A 22,535-nucleotide genomic window follows, 5' to 3' on the forward strand; every position below is an offset into this window, starting at 1 on the left:
ATAAAATATGGAACACTTTATAATGAAAAAAAAAAAAGGGCAGAACACTTGAATACACATTTCTCCAAAGAAGACATATGAGTGGCAAAAGCTATATGAGAAGGTGCTCAACATCACTAATCATCAGGGAAATGCAAATCAAAACCTCAATGAGCTATTACATCCCACCTGTTGAAATGGTCATTTATAAAAAAAATCAGACAACTAGGGTTGCTGAGGTTATGAAGAAAAAGGAACCATTTTGGAGTTTGCTGTTGGTGGGGATGTAAACTGATAGAGCAATTAGACAGCAATTAGGAAAAATAGTATGAGGACATCTCAAAAAGATTAGAAATAGAACTACCATATGATCCAGGAATCCCCCTTCTAAGCATATATCCAAAGGAAATGATATCCGAATCTCCAAGAAATATCTGCTTTCCCATGTTCATTGCAGCATTATTTGCAATAGCCAAGAATCAAAAACAACCTCAAGTTCATCAATGAATGAATAAAGAAGATATAGTACACACACAGTGGAATGTCATTCGGCCTTAAAAAAGAAGGAAATACTGCCATTGCTGACAACATGGATGAACTCGAAGGACATTATTCTGAATGAAACAAGCCAGACACAGAAAGACAAATATTACATGAATTTTACATGTGAAATATATGTGAGTTTAAAATAGTCAAACTCTTGAGAGGACAGAGTAGAATGGTGGCTGCCTGGGTCCGGCGGCAGTGGGGAGTGGGGGGTGGGCAGTGGTGGAAATAGGGAGATGTTGGTCAAAAGAGTACAAAGTTTCAGTTGCTCAAGATGAGTAAATTCTGGAGATCTAATGTACAGCATGATGACTATAGTGAACAATACTATATTGTTGACTACTATATTGATGACTATAGGGAACAATACTATACCTGCAGTTTACAAAGAGGGTAAATCTTACATGTTCTCACCATAAAACAAGATTTAAAATTTGAGGTGATGAATATATTAATTAGATTAACTGTGCTGATCATTTCACAATGTACACATTTATCAGAACAATTGTGCACCTTGCATGTATGCATGCTAAGTCACTCCAGTTGTCTCTGCGACTCTATGGACTGCAGCCCACCAGGCTTCTGCGTCCACGGGGTTTCTGTAGGCAAGAATACCGGAGCAGGTTGCCATGCCCTCTTCCAGCGGAGCTTCCCAACCCATGTGCATCATATTCCTATTTGTCAATTATACCTCAATAAAGCTGAGGACAAATAACATTGAGCATAAAACTAGGAATGTGTGGGGCAATTATAAACTGTATATTTACCGCTACATCCCTCAGAGCACCTTGATCTGTATTCAAAGTTTTAAAGTTCCCCCTTTGATTTATTACACTTTGTTTCTATAGTAAAAACTACATACATAAGAAAACTTATCCATATAAAAACTTCCATATGAATGTTTATAACAGCATTCTTCACCCCAGCCAAAAGGTAGAAACAATTCAAATGGCCATCAACTGATGAATGGATAAACAAAAGGTAGTATAGCCATACCATGGGATATGATTTGGCCATAAAAAGCAATGGGGTACTGATACTTAAACATTGATGAATCTTGAAGATATTATGCTAAATCAAAGAAACCAGAAACAAGTCTACATATTATATGACTATATTTATATGACATGTCAAGAACAGGAAAAATTTATAGGGATAGATGAGATTAGTGGTTACCAGGGGCTGAGGAATGGGGAGCAGGGGGAGTGACCACTAAAGGACACTGTGTTTCTCTTTGGGGTGATGCGAACATTGTGAAATTACACAGTGCTAATAGTCATGCAATTCTGTGAATACACTAATTACCACTGAATTGTATACTTTAAGTGTGTAAATTTTATGGTATGTGAATGATGCTTCAATAAAGTTGGTATTAAAGGAAAATAATAATTTTACCATACTTCCAAATACTTAGAGGCTAGTTGACCAGCCTGTGGAAGTCATAGTTCTCCAGTGTCCCCTACATTCCTTACATTCATTTTTCATTAATTTGAAACTTATAACTGCTCAAGAAATCTAGAAATGTAGAGGGCTGACCCAGGGATCAAACCCAGGTCTCCCACATTGCAGGCAGACGCTTTAACCTCTGAGCCACCAGGGAAGCCCCAAAAATTATGTTAGGAAATAACTATCAGCTATGGGATTTTTTGAGTTTGAAAATTTTATATAGCATAGGGAGTTCCCAGGAGTCCCACTCAATGTGAAATTTCTAAATTGGTTTCAGAGATGTTCACAAGTATATATTCCTTTTTATGCCCAGAAGATTATATGCTGACCAAAATTTAAGTGGCAAATATACTTCAGGTCTGTCTTGCATTACAGAAATTAAAAACCTATGTGAACAGAAAAAAATTCACATAATATGAAAGGAAAGATCCTTTACTACACCCTCTTTAAATGCTCCTTTCTCAACAGTGATTCATTATCTCTTCACCCACATATTTATCAACTCTCACCCATGTATCTTCTCTAAACACTCAGATATGCCCTCTACACTCAAACTGAATTAACATATTCATATGGCGTCCACTTAAATTGTTGGCCATCCTATATATTTTCTCAATATAACCCCTAGGGACAGCCCATCCCTAATCAACTGTAACTAATTTTATTCCTACCATAAATTAAAAGCCTTCCCAGGTGGCTACGCTTCGCTGGAGCAGCTGTGAGGAGATACCCCATGCACAAGGGCAAAGGAGAAGCCCCAGCAAGATGGTAGGAGGGGTGAATTTGCATTTGGAATCAAACCCCATTCCTGCCAGAGACACTCAGAGGGCTCAAAACAAACCTTGTGTGCACCAGGACCCAGGGACCCCACAGAGACTGAGACAGAACTGTGTCTGAGCATCTCCTGTAGAAGTACGGGTCAGCAGTAGACTGCCACAGGGGCAGGAGCTCTGGGTGCAGCAGACTTGGGTATGGCATAAGCCTTCTTCAAGGAGGCTGCCATTAACCCCACCATAGAGCTACCAGAACTTACACAGGACTGGGAAATAAACTGGGAGGGCACAAAGAGAACCTTATGTGCACCAGGACCCAGGGATAGGACCAGTGACCCAAAAAGAGACTGACCTAGACTTGCCTGTGAGTGTCCAGGAGTCTCTAGTGCAGGCATGGGTTGGCAGGGGCCTGCTGCAGGGATGGGGGCACTGAGTGTAGCAGTGTGTGCAGGGGACCTTTTGAAGGAGGTCACCATTATCTTCATTACCTCCCACCATAGTTTGAAACTGAAACTGAAACTGAAGTCGCTCAGTCATATCCGACTTTTTGTGACCCCATGGACTGTAGCCCACCAGGCTTCTCCATCCATGGGATTCTCCAGGCAAGAACACTGGAGTGAGTTGCCATTTCCTTCTCCAGAGGATCTTCCTGACCCAGGGATCGAACCCAGGTCTCCCACATTGCGGGCAGACCCAGGGATCGAACCCAGGTCTCCCCCCAGGTAAATAGCAGGGAGGAAACATAGCTCCACCCATCAACAGAAAATTGGATTAAAAATTTGCTAAGCATGGCCCTGCCCATCAGAACAAGACTCAGTTTCCACCTCAGTCAGTCTCTCCCATTAGGAAGCTTCCATAAGCCTCTTATCCTTCTCCATCAGAGGGCAGATAGACTGAAAACCACAATCACAGAAAACTAACCAATATAATCACATGGACCACAGCCTTGTCTAACTCAATGAAACTATGAGCCATGCCATGTAGGGCCACCCAAGATGGACGGGTCATGGTAGAAAGTTCTGAAAAAATGTGGTCCACTGGAGAAGGGAATGGCAAACCACTTCAGTATTCTTCCCTTGAGAACTCCATGAGCAGTATGAAAATGCAAAAAAATAGGAAACTGATAGATGAACTCCCCAGGTTGCTAGGTACCCAATATGCTACTGGATATCAGTGGAGAAATAACTCCAGAAAGAATAAAGCTGCTGCTGCTGTTAAATCGCTTCAGTCGTGTCCGACTCTGTGCGACCACATAGACAACAGCCCACCAGGCTCTGCTGTCCATGGGATTTTCCAGGCAAGAGTACTGGAGTGGGGTGCCATTGCCTTCTCTGAGAAAGAATGAAGAGACCAAGCCAAAGCAAACAACACCAGTTGTGGATGTGACTGGTGATGGAAGCAAGGTCCGAAGCTGTAAAGAGCAATATTGCATAGGAACCTGGAATGTCAGGTCCATGTATCAAAGCAAATTGAAAGTGGTCAAATAGGAGACGGCAACAGTGAACGTCAACATTTTAGGAATCAGCGAACTAAAATGGACTGGAATGGGTGAATTTAACTCAGATGACCATTATATCTACTACTATGTGCAAGAATCCCTTAGAAGAAATGGAGTAGCCATCATAGTAAACAAGAGTCTGAACTCAGTACTTGGATGCAATCCCAAAAATGACATAATGATCTCTGTTGGTCTCCAAGGCAAACCATTCAATATCAAGGTAATCCAAGTCTATACCCCAACCACTAATGCTGAAAAAGCTGAAGTTGAATGGTTCTACGAAGACCAACAAGACCTTCTAGAACTAACACCCCAAAAAGATGTCCTTTTCATTATAGGGGACTGGAATGCAAAAGTAGGAAGTCAAGAAACACCTGGAGTAACAGGCGAATCTGGCCTTGGAGTACAGAATGAAGCAGAGCGAAAGCTAATAGAATTTTGCCAAGAGAACGCACTGGTCATAGCAAACACCCTCTTCAAACAACACAAGAGAAGACTCTACATATGGACATCACCAGATGGTCAACACCAAAATCAGACTGATTATATTCTTTGCAGCCAAAGGTGGAGAAGCTCTATACAGTCAGCAAAAAGAAGACCAGGAGCTGACTGTGGCTTAGATCATGAACTCCTTATTGCCACATTCAGACTTAAATTGAAGAAACTAGGGAAAACCACTAGACCATTCAGGTATGACCTAATTCAAATCCCTTACAATTATACAGTAGAAGTCAGAAATCAGGAGACACGGATCAAGACCATCCCAAGAAGAAGAAATGCAAAAAAGAAAAAGGGCTGTCTGAGGAGGCCTTACAAATAGCTGTGAAAAGATGAGAAGCCAAAAGCAAAGGAGAAAAGACAAGATATACCCATTTGAATGCAGAGTTCCAAAGAATAGCAAGGAGAGGTAAGAAAGCCTTCCTCAGTGATCAATGCAAAGAAATAGAGGAAAACAATAGAATGGGAAAGACTAGAGATCTCTTCAAGAAAATTAGAGATACCAAGGGAACATTTCATGCAAAGATGAGTTCGATAATGGACAGAAATGGTATGGACCTAACAGAAGCAGAAGATATTAAGAAGAGGTGGCAAGAATACAGAGTAACTATCCAAAAAAGATCTTCATAAGCCAGATAAGCACAATGGCTTAATCATTTACCTAGAGCCAGACATCCTGGAATGAGAAGACAAGTGGGCCTTAGGAAGTATCACTATGAACAAAGCTAGTGGAGATGATGGAATTCCAGTTGAGCTGTTTCAAATCCTGAAAGATGATGCTATGAAAGTGCTGCACTCAATATGACAACAAATTTGGAAAATGTAGCAATGGCCACAGGACTGAAAAAGGTCAGTTTTCATTCCAATTCCAAAGAAAGGAAATGCCAAAGAATGCTCAAGCTACTGTACAACTGCACTCATCTCACATGTTAGTAAAGTAATGCTCAAAATTCTCCAAGCCAGGCTTCAGCAATATGTGAACTGTGAATTTCCAGAAGTTTAAGCTGGTTTTAGAAATGGCAGAGGAACCAGAGATCAAATTGCCAACATCTGTTGGATCATCAAAAAAGCAAGAGAGTTCCAGAAAATCATCTATTTCTGCTTTATTGACTATGCCAAAGCCCTGGACTGTGTGGATCACCACAAACTGTGGGAAATTCTTCAAGAGATGGGAATACCAGACCACCTGACCTGCCTCTTGAGAAATATGTATGCAGGTCAGGAAGCAACAGTTAGAACTGGACATGGAACAGACTGGTCCAAATAGGAAAAGGAGTACGTCAAGGCTATATATTGTCACCCTCCTTATTTAACTTATATGCAGAGTACATCATGAGAAATGCTCGGCTAGATGAAGCACAAGCTGGAATCAAGATTGCTGGGAGAGATATCAACATAACCTCAGATATGCAGATGACACCACCCTTATGGCAGAAAGTGAAGAAGAACTAAAGAGCCTCTTGATGAAAGTTAAAGAGGAGAGTAAAAAAGTTGGCTTAAAACTCAACATTCAGAAAACTAAGATCATGGCATCCGGTCCCATCACTTCATGGCAAGTCGATGGGGAAACAGCGGAAACAGTGGCAGCCATTTTGGGGGGGGCTCCAAAATCACTGCAGATGGTAACTGTAGCCATGAAATTAAAATACGTTTACTCCTTGGAAGAAAAGTGATGACCAAACTAGACAGCATATTAAAAAGCAAAGACATTACTTTGCCAACTAAGGTCCGTCTAGTCAAGGCTATGGTTTTTCCAGTAGTCATGTATAGATGTGAGAGCTGGACTATAAAGCATACTGAGTGTGGAAAAATTGATGTTTTTGAACTGTGGTATTGGAGAAGACTCTTGAGAGTCCCTTGTACTGCAAGGAGATCCAACCAGTCCATCCTAAAGGAAATCAATCCTGAATATTCATTAGAAGGGATGATGTTGAAGCTGAAACTCCAATACTTTGGCCACCTGATGCAAAGAGCTAACTCATTTGAAAAGACCCTGATGCTGTGAAAGATTGAGGGCAGGAGAAGGGGATAGCAGAGGATGAGATGGTTGGATGGCATCACCGACTTGATGGACATGAGTTTGAGAAAACTCCAGGTGTTGGTGATGGACAGAGAAGCCTGGCATCCTGCAGTCCTTGAGGTTGCAGAGAGTCAGACACGACTGAAGCAACTTACACACACACACATACACACAAATTTAAAAATAGCCAATTACTACCATTTCCCTCTATATATTTCATGCTGTAATATTTCTCTTGTTTCCTGGGTACTCGGCCCATTTGTAAGATAATGCTAATCAAAATTGAAGTTGGATGCCATGATAAGTTCTGAAACATCTTATTTCAACTAGCAAAAGTAAAGTATCAAAAGGATGTAGGACATATTCTTCCACATTATATATTCACCAGAGCCTTTATTTTCTTTGGGCTATTATTTTCTATCTTTTCTAAAACACTGCTATTTTAAAATCTTTTACTCATTTTGTTCCTCTCACTACAGTCTTTCTCAACTTCTATCTCCATTCTCTCTTCCTCATGTAAAGCACTTCTGTAGGAAAGTGATAATCGGTCTTTCAGCTTCAAACTCTTTAACACTTGGAGCTGGCTGCTAAGAGAAATTGACCAGATTCCTGTGATCCTTGCCAATTTCTCTGATCAGAGAAAATCAGCTATGTTTTGAAAGATATGCAGGTTACTGGAGAAAATGAATTATACTGGTAAGGTCAAGAGACAGACTAAAGGAAGTCTATGTGCTGTGCTGTGCTTAGTCTAAGAACCCATTAAAAAGAAAATGTTAAAAAAAGAAAGAAAGAAAATGTTTTGCATAAGGTGGTTAGCACGTGTTATTCTCTGAAGACTAATTAGCTCTATTGAAAATGGGGGGAGGGAGTGCCATTCTAATGAAGCAGGAAGAGTTACACATATGAACTGCATGCATTTAAACATGTATACAATAGCTCTTGATTGCCACTGGGAGAAAGCTTCCATCAATAACTTTATGAACCATATCACTATGCATCGGAGGAAAGATGATAAGGTAAGAACCCGAGGTGAAACAAACCACTCCTGTCTAATGGTGTTTAGAACAAGACTCAGCAAACTTTTTCTGTTAATTACCAGACAGTAACTATTTAGGCTTTATGAACCATACAACTCACAACCATTTAATCTGCCCTTGTAGCATGAAAGAAGCTATAGACAACAGGCAACAAATAAGAGCGACTACATTCCAATAACAGTTTACTTAAAACAAAACAAACAAAAAAACAAGTGGCAGAGGATTTGGGAAAAGAACTGTCTGAGTAGTGAGAAAAAGCAAACCCGACATCCACAAGCTGTCCTTAGTGCTCACAGGTACGTCTTGGCGTTCAACTTCTGTGCTCTGCACCGATACCTCTACAAGGCCTCCGCCAATTAAGCATTTTGTTTTCAATTTTAAAATTCAACTCAACCTTCACGGTCTGGCTCATACGTTGCCATCTTGGCAGACCTTTCTATCTGGCTGGAGGTTCTATATCACCTTGTTACAGATCTGTTTGAAGACATTTGGCATTCTTCTTGAACCCTACTTGTTTGTGTGTATGTCTTAAGCTTCCATAATGCATTAAAAAATTTCTTACCCAGCAGAGCGCTGGAGGGAAGAAGGCGGCATCCCAGGTTCAATCCCCCGGGCTGTTCCAGGCCAGGCATTGAGCGGTGCGGGCTGGGTCCGCGCAGGGCTCCCGCCACTACCGTGCGACCCTGTGGGTCCGCTCATCGCCAAGGGCTCATGGCCAGAGCTGGGGCGCATCTACTGCCCACGCAGCCGCAGCCAGCTGGACCCAAACCGCTGACGTCAGGGAGCAGCCCCGATACACCGCCCACCTGGATGGGCCGCAGGTGGCGACCTGGCAGCGGGCAGCCGGATGCATCCCTGCCGTGCCACCGGGAGGTACTCTAGGACTCAATCCTGAACTACCAGCACCAGTGCCAAGACTTCTCCCTGCACTCAGCTGATGACTGCGAGCCTCCTGACACCAGCCTCGACCCCCCACCCCTCACTGTGCCCCTGATGCACGTGCCCATGACCGGCAGTTGCAGGGCGCTTTCCACACCAGCCTCTTAAGAGCTGGCCTGGGAGGATGCATCCCTCAGCAAGTCCTCAGACTCTAGTGCCTGCTTTCCCCCTACCGCCTCGCCTCACAGGAGTGCATAGACCTGGGCCTCTTGGTGGCAAAACTGCTGCCACCACCTCTCTCCTGGCACTGGGGCCAGAAACCAGGCTGCAGCCTCTGCACATGGCACTAGACTTCCACTTCCCGCACATGTGTGCACCCAAGCTTGGCCAACCATCCTCAGCTCTTGGGATGGGGAAGAGGGCCTGGTTCCCATCGCCGTTTCACCATTTGCTGCTATCAGCAGCTGCTGGCTCAGAGGCTTCCCGCCTCTGGTCCCTGGGTTCCACTGCCCTAGACACAGGTTCCAGGACCATGCCTGGATCCACCCTCGTGAGACAGGGTCAAAGCTCCGTGCTGGATATTTAAGTTTAGGGGTCAACATCCTGGGCACATAAATAAATACTCTCTCAGGAAAAAAAAAAAAAAAAATCCATAGAAGAAGTAACTATGTTTTGCACTTCTTTGCTTTCTCTACAGTGTTTTTTTTTTTTTTTTTGGCACATGAAAGGCACGTAAGAAATAATTACGAATATTGTACAGGTACCGATACAAACCGATACAGGCTTCTCTGGTGGCTCAGACGGTAAAGCGTCTGCCTGCAATGCGGGAGACCTGGGTTCGATCCCTGGGTTGGGAAGATCCCCTGGAGAAGGAAATGGCAATCCACTCCTGCACTCTTGCCTGGAAAATCCCATGGATGGAGGAGCCTGATAGACTACAGTCCATGGGGTCACAAAGAGTCGGACACGACTGAGTGACTTCACTTTCACTTTCACTGATACAAAAGTATTCATAACTAGGCCACAAAAGAGATTAAATTTCTAAACACTGGTATAACAGATGTAGGTTTAATCCTCTGCCTGGCTTTTTAGTCAACCTTAAACTATTTAAAGCATATGAAACAGAATGATAATCTTACCTGCATACATCCTTTATCAATCTTGCCCTTTTGAGGATCAATTTTAAAATGTGCAATTTTTTTAAAGTGGTACATCAGAGGAAGGGATTTGGATCGATTTTGCATAACACAATGAATTTCTGAATGTCCACCCATGAAACAAGGTGCAAAATTAAGAATCCTTCCAGGATCAAACTGTAGTAAGACTGGAAGTCCTGAGCCTGTCAGGGCTAATTCCACTTTGTGAAATGAGTCACCTGTAAAAGCAATAATAGTTTGTTAATATTAAAAGTGTTTTGGGAACCCAGAATATATTTGCTCAGTCCAAACAGTGTCATCTGAAAGACTTGATGAGATATGGGTATCTAATTCAATCTTTCATTCAACAAAGCTACTGAATGCCTTCTCAGTGTTGGTATTTTTCTTGACCTTGGGAGTACAGTAGTGAATAAAACAGGTGATGTCCTTGCTCTCATGGATTTTACATTCTAGTGAAGTGACACTGACAATAAAATAAATAGGTAAAGTAAGGTGAGACAGAGTACAATGTCTTGGGGCTGCTCATTTATATGGGGAACTCCAAAAACAATTGATAGGGAGACATGAGCAAAGATATAAAGGACCCTGGAAAAGAATCATGGGAAAAAACATTTTTTTAAGTGTATTCTAAATACAGAAAACAGCAAATACAAAGACTCTAACATAGGAATGACTTGGCATGCTAAAAAAAAGGGGGGGGAAACCCCTCAGGAATGAAGTATGGCTGCAGAAGAGTAGTAGAAGAATGGTAAGAAAAGATCCGACATAAGATATACTTTTGACAGTAGAGATAACAAAATTTGCAGACTGATTGCAGTAGAATTGGAGGTTGAACACAATAAATGATGATGCTAAGGTTTTTGACATAAGCAACTGAAGTGATGGAATGAAATGGAATGAAGTGATGGAAGAAATGAAGTCATTTCTTGAGGCAGGAAAGACTTCAGGAGGGACAGGCTATGGGGAACCAATAGTTCTTTTTGGACATGTTAATTTTGAGACATCTGGCAGAAATCCAAGTGGAAATGTCTTATTAGGTCACTTATTGTATTTGTCAGCTTAGAGTGAAGATGAAGGAGGAACGACTGGGGTTTTCAGGGAAGAAGAGAAGCTGGGTGAATACTAATCTCAGATCAGGAGAAAGTGAAGGAGTGGAGGAATGTAGTAGTAATGGCAAATACCAGGACTCAGTTGGGATTAATGGTTTTGTGCTTTTCACTGGCCCAATTAGCTTCTGAGGTACAGCCCTGGAGTAGGCTGAGAGTTGAATTGAATCAGATTAGAGGTTTTCCACTCAGCCACAGTGGAAGTTGAGCCAAGAGGTTGACATACACTTGGGAGAAAGTGATTAAAATTATGAACAATGGAATATAAGCTGAGCAACAATGTAAATATGAAGTTTTGGAGATACAGTACTAGAAAAGAAGGTAGTCACTATGAAATGAGGGCTCTGACTGAGTGAAAGAATAGTTTTGCAGAGAAAGTATTACAACTAGAATCCCCAAAGTAGGGTTTATATTTCTTCACTCATGCTCTTACTAGCCAATCCAAGATTCTAAGGCAAACCTAGCATCTCTATCTCTAGCCATTAAAAACTAGATTAACTTGAAAGCCTAGAATAAATGTTCTGTCTATGATCAGCAGACAGAGCTCAGTATCACCAACTATGGCATAAATAGTAACAGAGCAATCAATTTCTGCCCTAGGAACACTGTTCAACTCTGCTCAATGACAGCACTCATACCAACATGCAAATCTTCTAGACTCTTATCTTGCCTTGGTCATCTTTCTGGATTTCATCTCTCATCTGCCTATATTTTTACTTTCTCTTTGATCTTTCTTGCTAAACTGAACTTTAGCTCCATTTTCCTCACTGCAACTCATCCAACATTACCTGAAATGTACAGAGTCCACTGCATTTTTACATGTGACCTACGAAGCACATGCACTTATGCATATTCTATAACAAGATACTGCATCCTATCTTTTGATACTAGAACTTTAGGTCTTATTCTTTGACTGTTACTTTATGTAGATTCTAAGAGAGCTAAAGGTTTGGTAAAGATGAAATAGATCATTTTTTCCCATATTAAACTCTAAGAGAAAATCTAGGCTTACGAAGAAAAGAAACAAGGTTGCTTTGTTTTTATTTTATTTAACTCTACATCACCATGTTTATCTACTGTCATCTTAAAATAACTAAGTCATTTAACTTTTAAATTGGAAAATTATTATATAAATGATTCTGAGGATGACTTTTATCAATGTTCCACAGAAGACATGTTAAGGTCTCTCGAATGTTTGCATTTTCATTCTAATCAATAATTTATACATTTCATTAAATTGCCTCTACATATATTGCTGTCTAAACTTTTAAAGAATTTAAACAGCTATATATTTGATGATAATGTTCATTTCACACTTACTTTTGATGATTTGATTATCATCTCTCAAAAACCCATCTTTGCTTCCTACAGACTCAAATCTCAAATAAACAGCATAGTCTTGCCTATGTGAAGGATCATTCTTTTGACCATCAATGATTAGCCTGTGAAAAAATTACAATCAATTATTTCTAAAGCAAAGATGACACATTTTATTAATCTCTCAAAAGGGAATATCAACCCAATACCTAAATCTACACAGATGGAATTCAGCAATAAAAAGATAACTGTGATCCATTTCCCAAAATTATCACACAACATACTGAGACTTGCAAAAGAAGGCCACACTCATATACGTGAAGTCAAAAAGACTGAGTTCATGATGATATTTGCAAGATAAGTGGGATTCAAATATACTAAGTTGTCAAACTCTTGCCTCCAATGTCACTTTCTGTGTAAAGGATTTTCTTTCCAGGCAAACTTCATTGCTAACTAAGGTCTCTGTTCAAGTCTCTATAGTGGTCCTTCCTACCCCCAGGTGTAACTGCAAATCTCTGGTACATATCTGTGTCCTCCCATGAACTAAGCATATATTTCTAACCACATTCTTGTTAGAGGAGAAAAGGCAATTTGGAGAATAGGATTTGGTAACAGCCAAATATTGGCAGAGGAGAAGAGCAAAGGAAAGATGAGAAGAAAGGAAGTAGGACCAAAGACACAGATGGGTTATATCACAGGCTTATGCCCTGACAAACTTTACTTGCCTTACCTGCTGCTTCTGCTGCTGCTAAGTCGCTTCAGTCGTGTCCGACTCTGTGCAACCCCACAGACGGCAGCCCATCAGGCTCCCCCGTCCCTGGGATTCTCCAGGCAAGACCACTGGAGTGGGATGCCATTTCCTTCTCCAATGCATGAAAGTGAAAAGTGAAAGTGAAGTCGCTCAGTCATGTCGAACTCTTCGTGACCCCATGGACTGCAGCCTACCAGGCTCCTCCATCCATGGCATTTTCCAGGCAAGAGTACTGGAGTGGGGTGCCATTGCCTTCTCCATTGCCTTACTTAGAGCTCAGCTTTTTAGCACTGGATACACAAATATATACACAAAAGGTTGATGTGAAATATTACATAGGAATTCAAACAGCATATCGAGAATACCTTTAAGACTACAAATCATATTTATTTCTGAGTTTATGCTAGACTCTCAAATAAAATGAATATATTGCCATGAAAAGAACATTTAGAATTTCAAAGATCGTGTATTAAACAGAATCTCACAGACTCACCAAAGAAATTTCCTGCATGAAGGGATGATTAATAAGGCAATTATAGATTGTACAAATAGAACAATTACTTGATTTATTACCCTCCTTAAATTAAACCACAACTCAGTCTTCATCAGACAATTGGTATCACCAAGTGACCCAGCTGCCACAGAGAGAAATACATTAAACATTGCCTTCTTACAAAGGTCAACATACTGACAACTGGATCAGTTATTATCATACATTACAACCTCTCAAGTGTACCTGAAATTGCTACTGTATATTTAAAACAGTATTGCCAATTATATTTTCAAACTAAATAACCAAACCAAGCACAGGGAAAACTACACATTGGCAAAAGTCCTAAATTTTGTATAAATTTCTGCAACCAAGTGTGGTTGATCCCAGCAGTACTAAAGGCTTAATATTTCTGATAATCAGTCTAAGTATTTGGCCCTGGCAGGAGCACTGCATCCTCTTTGAAGGCATCTACAACAAATTCCATGCTCCTAGCCACTGCGTGACTATTTCTGGAAGGACAATAAGGTCTTGGTCGAACAGACTAGTCTGTGGCCACAATTCAAAGCAACCCCAAACTTTCACCATCTCATTTCCACAAGGTCTGGAGAGATTTTTAATTTAAAATAAAGTGTTTACTTTGGCCACCTCATGCGAAGAGTTGACTCATTGAAAAAGACCCTGATGCTGGGAGGGATTGGGGGCAGGAGGAGAAGGGGACGACAGAGGATGAGATGGCTGGATGGCATCACTGACTCGATGGACGTGAATCTGGGTGAACTCCGGGAGTTGGTGATGGACAGGGAGGCCTGGCGTGCTGCAATTCATGGGGTTGCAAAGAGTCAGACACAACTGAGAGACTGAACTGAACTGAACTGAAAGTCTTTACAAACATTTTTAAATATTGGAAATAATGTTAACCGTGTTAGAAATATTTAAAACCATAATAAGAAAAATCCAATTTGTGCCTTCTGCCAAGTTTTACTATTAAAATAAATCTGATGAATGTACCATTAATATACTTTCCATTAATCAATAACACCATAATGAAATTAATTTTTGCTTACTTTGGGCTGAAACAAAATGTAATTAAACTCTTTTGATAAGGTAGTAACCTCCCTTCATTAGGAACACAGGAGATAATTGTGGTAATATCTATGCTCTTTATTTTCCTTAAGTAGGAGAGATTATTTAAAGCAACATCTGTTGTTTGTTTAATATTTGTACCCTGTAATATAAAATCAGAAATAAAAGAGTATTAAGGCAAATATACAAAAAGTATTTTAAAATGTGGTCATAAAATAATTATTGAAATTCCAGAGGCTAGATATAGAGAAAATGTATGTCTTTAAATTAACATACATAAATTTGATCAAGGCACCTCATAAAACTTAAAGAACTATTGAAAAATTGATGAGAACATACACCCCCACAATTAGCCACTAAGATATATTAATACCCATCAGTTTATTTCAGATATAGATTACTTCAAGGTCAGCTTGATTTACTAAACTTTTTGAGGTCACCCTTGGAAACACATGAAATGAAATCATATCTTCAAGTTAAAACATTTTTAGAGTAATTAAACAGCTTGTTGGTTATTAGTAAGTTCAAAACAATCTGTTTCAAAACATAATACCTGATCTTCCTCCGTCCCATTATTTACTTACCAATTCTTCTCCAATGGAATCATCTTGCATTATGGCTACCCAGTTTACAGGTTCTGGGCTATTATTGTACAGAAGTGCACGTTCAATCTTTGACGTTCCAAAGAAAACAGAACCAAAACTTATGCATTCCAACTTTTTATCATTATTTATGTTTAACAATTCAATAATCTGCTCAACCACATGAGCTCTGATATTCAAGAATACGTCTGGACGATCTTGCAAACTCACTCTACAAGATAATGAATAATACGTATATATTTTAACTAGAATTCTATACACTTTCTCCTAAATGTTTATATAAACAGAAATTTTATAAAATCACATTATAATTAAAATTCGAAGACCTAAGAGAAGTTCCTTTCATGTATGTGACAGAGACTGTCATCTCCTTCTGTTTGAACCTGCAGAGTAGAATGGCATATGTGCAACCTAATTTATTGTCTCCAGGAAACAACAAAGATAGAAAATAACTGCGTGAATTGACCTAAAAAATTTTATGGATATTTCCATTTCTCCAATTATTCTGTAAATACTAGAGTTAGATAGGAAGATTTATATGGCCACCTCTAGTTCTAGAATTCTGAGATTCTTTTCTAATCATCCCATTTCCACAAGGCCACTCACCAACTTCATCTTTATCCTAATAACCCAATTCTCTATGAAGCAAAGTATCTTGGCAAAACTCCACTTATTTGCTGAAATGAATATCTCCCCTCATAAAACTTCATTTTTCAGACTAATCTGAATTTACTGTTGAAACTTCCTTTACCTTACATTTATCCCTCTCTGGCATAAATGCAATCCTTCTGAATCTTGCCCCATCAGCTAGCACAAATCAATGACCAAACCACAACCATCACCAAAGTCCTTAACTTACACTCTATCTCTGTCACATTGGGCATGGTTAATATCATCTCTTTACACATCTCCCCTCACTTAGCTTTCTTGACACCATACTTCATGGTTTTCCTTCAACTTATTTACACTCTACCTTTTTATTCTCCTAAGACTTGGGTATTTTGTAAATTCCATGAATAATGCTGTTTCTCTCCTACTCTTTTATACTCTACTCTCTTTCTCAAAGTTATTTTTAACACTTCATGCTCCATCTACAACTTATGAACTGACAACTCTCAAAGCAATATACCTAAACCACATTTTTTTATGGGACTCAATATAAATAAATCTAATAGGCTCCAAAGGATTCTGCAAAGCAAATCAATTCCAACATTACAACTGGAATCAAGATTGTCTACCACAGACCTGAACTTCCTCTTACTTTGTCTTTCTATAAATATAGTCAAATCTACCTCCGTAACATACCTCCATTCTGCACACTTCTCTCCATATTCCCAATGTGTACCTTAGCTGAGGCCTTCATTATTTCTCTTCTGCCTTACTATTATAGTTGCTAGTCAGACTATCCACTCCACATCTGTGCTCCTTGATTTTGTACACTGCTATTAATGTGAGCTTTCTAAAATGAAAACTAATTAAGGCACCCCATCCTAAAACTTTCTTGAGATTCCACGGCCTTTACAATAACACCTAAGTTTGTATCAGGGCTCACAACTATTTCTCAAACATTTTTTTTGAACTGTGGCCTTCAGTGAGAAATGCATTTTACATTGCAATGCAAAATACACACACACACACAGACACGCAGACACATGAAACAAATTTTACAAAATGCCATTTGAACTTAGTATGTGAGATGCATTCTGATGTTTTCTATTTTATTGTTTTAATACTAGTGGTGACTCATTATACTGACTGTATATCCTGCTAATGAACTGAGAAGTATAGCGAAAAAAAAAAAAAAAAAAGCTTTCCTATAAGGTCCTTAACTGGACCCTGCACCATTCTGTTTTTCTGGTTTCATCACTCCTCACCTCCATCTCTTTGCCTCAGATCTCAAGATGTGTAACACTGTCTATTAACCTCTAGGAAGTCATCTTCTACTTGCTCTGCCTGAAATCATTCCTCTAACCTACTCCCATCACCAATATCCACCTTTCCTACACACACACACACACACACACACACACACACACACGCACACACGCACACACACACACATACTCAGCCCAAATCACACCACTGCTCTTTGCTGGCCAATTTCTACTCAACAACAGGTGTTTCGTTCAACTACTATCTCCTTAGTGGAGCTCTTTCTTCATCCATTCCCTCACGCCCACAAAATTCAAGCTGAGCTCCTACTAGGTGTACCCATATGCCATTCTCCAGTTCTTCACATTTTTTTCAGTCTCTAGTACTTGGCAAACAGCAGATACTCAATGAATGAATGCTGACTCAAAGAACAAAGAAGCTAACATACATTCAGAGACAACAGGCATATATGAAAAGAGAAACAGGAAACTATCAAGCACTACTAGAATTAAGAACCATAGTATACACTCACTTTGCCAATTCATTTACAACCATGGGCTGGTCTGCACAGAAATCCACTTTAATAACCATTGATGACTTGGGCTGCACAACACCACTGGCTGGAAAAATGACAATCAGTAGTTGGCCCTGGTATTCTATTTTAAAGATACCTAAGGAGAATGAGAGCAGATGGTTTACATTTGGATCCTTTTAATGTTAACATTCACTCACTTAGTAGGGGACAGACACACATTACAGAGTATGTGGTCTACTGTGGACCAAGAATCACAGCTTTGATTGTAAGTCCAGTCTCTAGGGTCATCCAATAAATTTGAGCCTAGTGTTAAGACTCAACCCTCACCAACAGCTAAAATATACTGTCTGCTTACTTTGCTCAGACACTCATGCTAAGAGCTATGCATATGTTATTCTACTTAGTCCTCAAAATGAAATCTATGATACAGGCTCAAGCATTACCTCCATTTTATAAATAAGGAAATAGATACTTAGATAGGTCAAGTTACTTGTCCAAAAATACACAATTATTATGATAGATTAGATGATCAACTCCAATTCTTCAATCTTCTCTGCATGCTTACAGTCACACTCCCATGGATTAAGTATGTTTTCCTACCCCTTGACTGGGCCTGATCATGTGATTCACTTTGGCCAATAGCATGGAGCTAGAAGTGACATGTCACCTCCAACCCCAAATGTTCTCCTGCTTTCCTACCACTGAAAGTGTTTCTTTTGAGAAACTGCTGTCCCTTTGGCCTATGCCCCATAAAGAGCAAATGTGGAGCAGAGAGAGCCACCCAACTGACTCACAGACCTGCAGTGAGTAACAGATCAGCCTGGCTGCCTCAACCTGAAGCAGAGTCACCCAGTTTAGTCAAGTTCCTGTTAATCTGCATAAAAGCATTAGTCCAACTGTTTGCAACCCCATGGCATGTAGACTGCCAGGGTCTTCTGTCCATGGAGTTCTCCAGGCAAGAATATTGCTTTTTTAAGCTACAGAATTATGGTATGGCTCCTTCCACATCAATAGTTGACTACTACAGCTAATAACTAATAGAGCTGGGATTTTCACCTGGATGTTTCTGACCACAGGGCTTATACTTATAGCCACCACTACTACTCATTATTTTTTCTGTCATTATGTAGTTAATGTAGTTCATAGAGGAAAAGGGTGAAAGCAATGAATTTCTAGAATAAAAAAGCATATGAGAAGAAGGGCACAAATATTTTTTATTCTGAAAGCAGAAATGGTCCATAGTTTACGGTAATGTCTGGTGCCTATATTAGAGCATGCAGTCTATATCAGATACTATCTCCTTTTCATCTCTGTAGTCCTGGCACCCCACACAGTGCCTAGCACCAAGCAGTGGTCAAAATGTCCAACAGATGGGAAGCAGCCAGTCATGAGTGTCTTTGATATCACTATACAATATTAACACAAATAAGCATGCTGCCCACATAAACAACTTTGAAGATTCCTAACTTACCAGTTTTAAATCACATTTGATGACATTTTCCAAAATTATTCATTTAACTTAGGAGAATGAAAATATTAGCATAATAAAAGTACTGAAAATGTAAAAAGATAATAAAACTTTTAGTCCAGAAATGACCTGATGAAAAAAGGTAAACAAACTCACAGTAACAAAATGTGTTAATCCAATCATTTTTAGAGACATGGTAAGGACATAAATATTTATTTTTTCTGTCATAATATAAAGCAAAAATCTGTAAAATTAAATCCACTACAAATAAACTAGTATCATTGACTCAGTTCTCCAAGAAAATAAAACTATATGAGTTCAGTTAAGGCTGAGTCTAAAGTCAATGGTCCAAAAGCTTATCCAGGAACAGCCCCTAACAAAAGAACAGTGTTGAATATTTTAAATATATTAAAATAGTGAGTACACAAACATTACTGTGTCTTATGTAACTTTAATGCCATCAGTAATAATGAAATATTTGACTGTTTTATTTTTTAATGTTAACAGCAAGAGCAAGGACATCATCCTAGGAGAAGGGTGTCATTGAAGGAAAGATGTTACCGATAGAATTTTTGTCATCAAATTTTCATTTTTTTAAAGATATGAAATTGGTCAATGTGTGGAGAATGAACTACAACCAGATAAGAAGAGACTCCAGAGAGGTAATTTAGGTTGATATAACTATAAGGCAAAAAAAGATGATGACTTGTTGTAAGAAAAAAAAAGTGACAATGGGACAAAGAAAAATAAGATTACTGACATAAGGATGTGGAAAGACATGATTTAATAATTGACTCAGTAAGGGGGTAGAGGGTGGAAAGGAGGAAGGTGTCAAGGATTTTGCCAAATGTTTGACTTGGCCATCTACATGGTGGTGACATTCAATGAAAAATAGAAAAGGAGAACTTTGGGGGAGAAGTTGAGTAGTTTAGTTTTAGACGTGTTAAGTCTGAAAAACCTGAAATAAATGCAAAGTCTTGTATAGATGCCAGTTAAGTAACAGGAATGGAAGCAATTGCCCAGGGAGAGCAGAGTGGCTGAGAAAACGTGAAGGTTCATGACAAATGCTAAGGAACACTCACTTCTAATGTACTGAGAAAAGGAACAGCGGTCCACAAGAGAACTAAAGAAGATAGAGAAAAAGAATAATTCTAACATCAACTGTATTTATTGAACATTTAATATACGTCGGAGAGTGTGTTAAGCATTTTATTAATCATCATCACAATTATACAAGGAAGGTATTATGTTTATCCCTAATGTATAAGTGAGGTAATGAATATTCAGGAAGTATAAATTATTTGACCAGGGCCTCCCAGCCAGTTAATACTGTAACCAAGATTTGGACTCTGGAAAACCTCACTCAGGGTCAAATCAATTAAATGAATGCTCACTGAATGCCTAGTATATGCCCAATGCTGTGTCACACATGAAAAGTATGTTGAGATTTCATGGCATTGATTTCCAAGAAAACAGACAAAAAATACACTGAGAATAAGTAGTGCGTGCTTCTCTGGGTAAGAGAGGATTCTTAGGACCACTTCTGGGTCTGATCCAATTTGGCAAATTTCCTGTTTTAGAGATGATGCTAGGCTTTTCTAGACAGTGATGTAGAGAGAGGATGCTGATGATCAGGGGAAGAGGCAGTGGGCATTAAGAGCAAGAGAAAGGTCATATATTCGGGGTAAAATAAACCTAAAGGAGTCCTAAGGTAGCCGCTGAAATCCAGGAACGGTGTAAAGATCACTCTATGGACTTTTAAGACTATTCCACATAATAACATGGTAGTAGAAAAAGTACCCAAAGATTCAAGAGAGGAAGAGGGAAATGTTTTCAATTCAAAAAATGCTAAGATTTTTTTTCAATCTTCAATGATTAAAAACTAAGAAACAATAAAAACATAAACGAGGAAATGGAGTTTACCAGAGCACAAAACACTAATATTAGAAACATCTTAAAGACTAAACCATGTTTTTTTCAAAGTGAAAAGATAAGCACTACTTGGTAAGTTATGCAAACATTCTTACAAGGGGCAATACAACAAAATGTATTTGACAACATGTAGCTAAATTCATGGATAGTTACTCCATAATAGATTATTAAAGAGAAAGCAATGGCACCCCACTCCAGTACTCCTGCCTGGAAAGTCCCATGGACGGAGAAGCCTGGTAGGCTGTAGTCCATGGGGTCATTAAGAGTCGGACACAACTGAGCAACTTCCCTTTCACTTTTCACTTTCATGCACTGGAGAAGGAAATGGCAACCCACTCCAGTGTTCTTGCCTGGAGAATCCCAGGGACGGGGGAGCCTGGTGGGCTGCCGTCTATGGGGTTGCACAGAGTCGGACACGACTGAAGCAACTTAGCAGCAGCAGCAGCAATAGATTATTAATATAAGACATCATGAAGTTGTTACATAGATAAACTCTAGTATCTATCTCAGTGAGAGTACCACAGAGAGAAAACACAGCTATATAAATCATGAACTTGCCGAGTGTGGCTTTTTGATGTTCTCTTAAGTATATATAAGGGTTTCATCGGTGGTTTGAATGGTAAAGAATCTGCCTGCAATGCAGGACTCCCAGGTTCAATCCCTGGGACAGGAAGATCCTCTGGAGAAGGGAATGACAACCCACTTCAGTATTCTTAGCTGAAGAATTCCATGGACAGAGGAGCTTGGCTGGCTACAGTCAAAGGGGTCGCAAAGAGCAGGACACGACTGAGCAACTAACACTTTCACTGAGTATTTGTAAACACTTATTCTTTGACTCTAAAACTATAAAATATTTGTCACATAAAATCCTTTTGGAAAATTTTATTAAAATCATCTTTGGTTGCTGAATCTATTTTCTGCTTAAGTATTTTTCTTCATGAAAATACATAATTCTCATGAATATTTATATACTGTGCTTATGGGTAATGAGGACTTTATGACACTTTATGGGCACTTGCTACTGTGAATATAAAACATACTATCAATTTTGGTAAGGGTAGAAAAAAATATTCATCTCCAAAAATGAGGGACAAAGGCAGCAGAAAGAAAATGTGTTTCACTGATAACAATTTGTTTCAGTTTGTAAGGTAATGGCAATTAATACTTCATAATACTCAATTATAATTTACCCAGAATAGTATTAACGACAATACCATGCACACATAGTAAAACTTAATGTGAATTATTCTTCCTAAAATGTATGGACTCAGGTCCATATGTGTACTTTTATTAAGTAATATTAAATAGTCAATTAAAATTCAAACATATATTTTTTACTTATACAGAGTTTTTATATGTAATAAAAATGTACAATTTGGTAAGATTTTAGAATAAAATCTAGAATTTAGAATCAACTTAGAATAAATTTAAAATAAAGAGAGGATATGATCAAAGCGTTAAAGAATTTGTAATGGACAACAGTTATGAAAAATTTTGGAAAGTAAAATAATACAAATAAAATTCTATCAATTACATATCACTG

At 39.1% G+C, this 22,535-nt stretch overlaps 1 protein-coding gene across 1 annotated transcript in view; it reads right to left on the reverse strand.

Moving 5' to 3' along the window:
* Positions 1–22,535, reverse strand: part of CFAP47 (cilia and flagella associated protein 47) — a 504,236-nt gene that overhangs the window by 472,059 nt on the left and 9,642 nt on the right. Inside the window, exons 4-8 of the mRNA XM_068963234.1 lie at positions 17,590–17,728; positions 15,168–15,396; positions 14,565–14,725; positions 12,260–12,381; positions 9,816–10,051 (exon numbers count right to left, since the gene is read on the reverse strand). Coding sequence (XP_068819335.1) covers positions 9,816–10,051; positions 12,260–12,381; positions 14,565–14,725; positions 15,168–15,396; positions 17,590–17,728 — 887 coding nt within the window. The remainder of the gene's footprint in view (positions 1–9,815; positions 10,052–12,259; positions 12,382–14,564; positions 14,726–15,167; positions 15,397–17,589; positions 17,729–22,535) is intronic.

This window comes from Capricornis sumatraensis, chromosome X (genome assembly GCF_032405125.1).
Source record: "Capricornis sumatraensis isolate serow.1 chromosome X, serow.2, whole genome shotgun sequence".
NCBI lineage: Eukaryota > Metazoa > Chordata > Mammalia > Artiodactyla > Bovidae > Capricornis > Capricornis sumatraensis.